The sequence below is a fragment of the Anarrhichthys ocellatus genome, unplaced genomic scaffold (assembly GCF_004355925.1).
Source record: "Anarrhichthys ocellatus isolate YVR2014 unplaced genomic scaffold, GSC_Weel_1.0 scaffold5, whole genome shotgun sequence".
Classification (NCBI taxonomy): Eukaryota; Metazoa; Chordata; class Actinopteri; order Perciformes; family Anarhichadidae; genus Anarrhichthys; species Anarrhichthys ocellatus.
This window is the reverse complement of record NW_022280035.1, coordinates 12,770,570-12,775,618: the sequence shown is the minus strand read 5'-3', so window position 1 is coordinate 12,775,618 and position 5,049 is coordinate 12,770,570. Positions and strand designations below refer to the sequence as shown.

Genomic DNA, 5,049 nt, shown 5'->3' with positions numbered 1-5,049 from the left:
CACACACACACACACACACACACACACACACACACACACACACACACCCTCTCTCATGATCAAACACACACACACACACACTTGAGTCGTCTCTTGAGCCGACCTCACTCAAGACACTGCGTCTCCTGAGCGAGTGCCCGAGGGCCAGAGATTTGAGGGCGGAAAGCTTTTAAAGCCAATTAAATGGGGCTTCTTAGAGCACCGGCGCTCCCTTTTAATGCCGAACCCTGAGCTCTGCTAGCGTCTACGCTAACACTTTTACTCCCACTAACACTGCTTACAGTCAAGTTTGCTACCCCGAGCATTTCCCTACCACCTGCTTGATAATACTACTGAAGAATGAATGGTTATGGAGTTAGGAGTCGACTGTGATTTTACTATCGAAAGAGTGCAATAATGAAGTTAAAATAGCATTAGCTGCTATGATATAGCCCCTTGTTTTTACCATTCCTGGTCAACAAAAACAGGCTAACTTTGTTTCAACCACCCAATATTCAAGCCTCTGCTTCAGTTCCTCTTTGCTAGTTAACCTCCTCCTTATCTGTGGTTCCTCCCACTCAGAGAAAAGAGGGATGAAAACAGAGGGACGGATAGAGAAAGAGAAACGAGGGATGAAAACAGAGGGATGGATAGAGAAAGAGGAAACAGCAGGAATTAAACCCTTTCCTATTTCATGTGACACCACCAGGGTGAACCATCAGGCAGGCATTCCTCTTTACTCTCTGATTTCCTCTCCTCCCTCAAACTTTAGTCCTCTTCCTCTCCACTCTCCATCCCATGGAGCGTGGTGACAGCTCAGACAGCCAGACTCCTTAATTCCTCTCTTACTCCGTTAATCTGTCATCTTTATCAGGCCGGTGAAGGGGGGCTGTGCGGAGAGGAGGGGGGGAGTGACAGGCGGGGACGTGGGGTGGGCCGCCAGCCGCAGCCCCCCGATCAATCTCCACATTACAGCTGACAGAATGGTGCTAATAACTTATTGATCCCCCCTCCATGCGCCGGGGCCTCCGCCGGCCCTGAAAGCCCTGCCATTGATTGGCTTACAGGCCGATGCAGCTGGGAGAGGAGGAGGAGGGGGAGGGGGAGGGGGGGGGTAGTTGATGGGGATGGGGAGAGCGGCGCTTCTGCTCACGCTGAGGAGAGGATGCGCCACCTCCAACACATGCAAATGTACACACACAGTAACACTGGTCCACTGTTTGTCATGTTCAATATATTTTCAACAGGAAGAGAGAAATAAAGAGAGAGAGAACAACACAACTAAAGAAGAAGGAGAAAGGAAATCACGGAGGAAGACTTGTACGTCTAGTCAACTGACTAACCTTAACGTGAGAATCTGGGACATATAAATAAATGTCCCCTTTGCAATGCAGTATAGTTATGTAACACAATAAAAACTAAACCTAGTGGCTATCCATGCACGCTTTTATTTTTGTTGCTCTATAGGCCCTCTGTCGGGTACAGCAGTACGTACTTCCTGTAAAGATCACCTCATGCACATGTAGTGAAGAAGAGATGTTTCTGGGCAGAGACAGCTATTGTTGATAGTTACTTGGAAGAAAGTTGTAAATAACAAATTACTTTAAAATTATAATTTGTACAGCATAAGTCACTTTTGAGTTTTTCATGTCAAAATGGAACGAACAAGCAAAGAGAGAAAATGAACCCCCTCAGTGTAATATTAGAACGGTGTTAAACTTACACCTTACAATAAAATATTTCCGGTGTTTTCAATCTTTTGGTGCTGCGTTCTAACCTTGTCATGTCCGTCACCCCAGTGTTCATTTGTCTTCTTCAGTACAGCGACTTTTGGTAGCCGAAAGTTCAAGCCAGAATATACATATTAATCTTTTTATCAAATCAGTGCTCGGGGAAGGTCACAGGTTATTAAAGGCTAATAAAGTTTAAAAGGCACCATCAAATAATTATGTTGAATATCTAACTAAACACAAATTACTTTCTGGATTTAAACTTAAATTTCTTTAAGTGGTCTTAAAAGAAGAAATTTGAATTTTCACTCTTTACTCAGCATTTTATTTTGGCACCTGTGAATTTTATCTCTTGACAGAAGCATTAACATGTCTTTATGAACAATAACCCTGCGAAGGCATTATGGTACGGCAGTGCAATTACATTCCTGTTAAGTAGTGGGATGTTTTAAATAAGTTACAACCCCCATTGCCCTTTTTGCTTCTGTATGACAGAGCTAATATCAGAAATCCTGGAGTGTTTACTTTTGTTTAGAATTGCCTTTCTATGCTAATCAAGTAATACCTAGCTGGTAATATTTTAAGAGCGATCCTCGCTCACAATCAGTTTGAGAAAGCAGGTCTTGCACAAACATGCTGGGCGGCAGATTCACACGCAAGCAAACATCTAAAACCAGGCATTTAAAACCACACACGGAAAGGTGCACACACACAAAAATGTGTTCAAGCCCCAAACCACTGCTACAACCCCCAACCACACACACACACACACACCGACAGGCTGTAACTGCCTCTGGGAGTCTGAGTGTAGGGAGCAGAGGAGAGAGAGGGAGAGAGAGTGGCGGTCCAAAAACACCTTATCTGCCCGTTTGAGTCTCCAGTCTGACCGCAGAACCACGGTTTACAGTCTCCACAGGCAGCCAGACTCTCAGCGTCGGCGCCCCGGCTCTACCCCTCCCTCCCTCCCCCTCTCGCAGAGCCTCTGAATAGCCAGCGGCTGGGGAGTGAGAGAGCGAATAAGGGAGGGAGGGAGGGAGGGGAGAAGAGAAGGAGGGAGGCAGGCCTCCTGTCTGTCCCTCAGATTTAATTAACGGCCCTCTACGGCGCAGAGACGACCCGGCAAGCCTGCTTCCCTTTCCTCCTGACCCACACACACACACAACAACACACAGAGACGTCCGCCGCCATCGCTGCCGCCTGCCCTCCCCTGATACCACCACTGCACTCATTCATCTCTCTTTCCTCTCTCTCTCTCTCTGCACTTCCAAATGTTTCTTCCATCAATGCATCTCGGTCTCTCTCTGCTGCAGACTTTTCCTTAATGTTATCCTTAATTTCTCTCCTATCTTACTCCTCTGCCTCTCACATTTTCTCCGTCCACAGTTTACAGACTGACTTGTGGAGGATAAGTCAAATTGGGGAGTTGACTGACAGAACAGAGTAAACACAGTATTATACAGCAAGCTGCGTTTACTGTCTCATTTATCTCAAAGTGAAATAATCCACTGCTCTAAAAATTCATACACATTACACCCACCTTTATTTGGATGCAAATTTAAACATGTGTTGATTTTGCGTTGGCACATATCTGTATAACTATGTGTTATTTGTGTGTAATTGTGCGTTTCTGAACGTGTGTGCGTCTAATTTCACTGGCAGACAGAGTTGGAGCCAGTGGCTGATCGGATTGGACTTGTTTACGGACGCAGAGCGAGCAGCTTAGGCAGCCTGTTAAATCTCCCTTTAGTGCTCAAACGGACAGATTTTAGGGTCTTGGACCCCCTTTGATGTAGGCCACACTGTGCTCACCCTTTCCTCCATCAACCCCCACCTCTATCCCCTTGTGTTTTCTTCCATTAAAATAACTACTCAGGGCTCTGATTTCTCCATTAACTTTAGCGGCTGATTAGGCCGGTATTTGGGTGGAAATCCATCACAAACCGTGGTTTAAGACACTGGCTGGATTGGCTGTTGGGCAGTCTAATACCCTCCACCTTCCACCCACCCCGGCTGATATCACAGGCACCGTATGGACAATTAATCTGGCAGACAGAGGAGATGAGCACACAGAGAGAGGGTATGGAGGTGTTGGGTCTGGACTGATTGTGGTTCTAGCTGTGCCTCTGGCTAATGTTATAAGAAGGGACAGGGTCAAACCCAGGGCAACATTGGAGCGAGGTATGGTCTTCACTGATAACCAGACAACTCATTTGTTAATAAGGGGTGAATGTATTTGTTTAAATTTTGGACTGATGGGATGTTTATAATTCAGCTGATTTTTTTTTCATGATATTGAAAAAAAGATACAGAACTATTACAGTTTACATTGATAATAATTTCTATAATTCAATTAATCTGACTTCCATGGGTTGAACCTTGAGAAAAGACATCCTGACAAACATTTTGAACAGGAAAAAATAATTACAACACTCATCCAAAAAGTGTGACATATAGTATATCAGTTAAAAACTGTTTCAATAAGTATTGACAATATAATACTTTTAAATATGCAATGACATGATAATGTGTTCGGGTTGCTTGTGAAGCATTGTTGCACTCAATTATACCTTGTTGGGATACAGTAGATGACACAAACATATGTCATGAAAGTCGGTACAGTGTGGCAGTACAGTACAGCACAGTAGCTTGACTGCTGAATAGAGATATCCACAGAGGCTGTTTTACAAACATATGTCTTTGAAGGAGACACAATATCCTCATACAAGCTACTTGACAAATAGCTGTGATTAAATGCTGTCTGTGTTCTGTCTGTAAGCCGTAAGAAAAGCTCTTAGCACGTGCACACCACGGTTCCTCTGCTCACAAGAAACTGGATTAATGGCAAACAAAGCTATTTATTCAGCAGCAATTTAAAACAGGGGGTTTAACAAAAATCCTGGAGTGTGGCAGAGAATGTGGGAAGACCATTAAGTAATCAAATTGAGAGCGACCTCCAGGAATGAGTAATAAGCTTATGTTAAATTCCCCCAAATCACACAAATTAGGGTAAATTAAATGGATAATGAAACATTTACATATGTTACAGGAGATGTAAAGGGGAGTATATCATCAGTCTAAATGCAAAGGCAGAAAGAGAGACATTTAAAATAAAAGAAAAAGTAAGAAAACCTCCTGGCAAACCTTTAAACACACACGCAGCGTCACTGGGGGTCCTACCTGTGTGTCCAGTACTGGTGTTGTGGTCGGAGGCTGACTGGTCCTCGGGCATGCCGTGCTGTCTGGTGTGGTGCAGGTTGGAGATGATTGTAGAGAGGTCACTGTCACGACTGTAGTACACACACACACACACACACACACACACACACACACACACACACAC

The 5,049-nt window shown here is 44.4% G+C and overlaps 1 protein-coding gene across 4 annotated transcripts in view; it reads right to left on the bottom strand.

The window, feature by feature from the left end:
* Positions 1 to 5,049, bottom strand: part of samd11 (sterile alpha motif domain containing 11) — a 48,775-nt gene that overhangs the window by 23,311 nt on the left and 20,415 nt on the right. For all 4 annotated transcript variants that reach the window (XM_031845907.1, XM_031845906.1, XM_031845908.1 and 1 more), the window contains exon 4: positions 4,887 to 4,996. In XM_031845907.1, the coding sequence (XP_031701767.1) occupies positions 4,887 to 4,996 (110 nt within the window). The remainder of the gene's footprint in view (positions 1 to 4,886; positions 4,997 to 5,049) is intronic.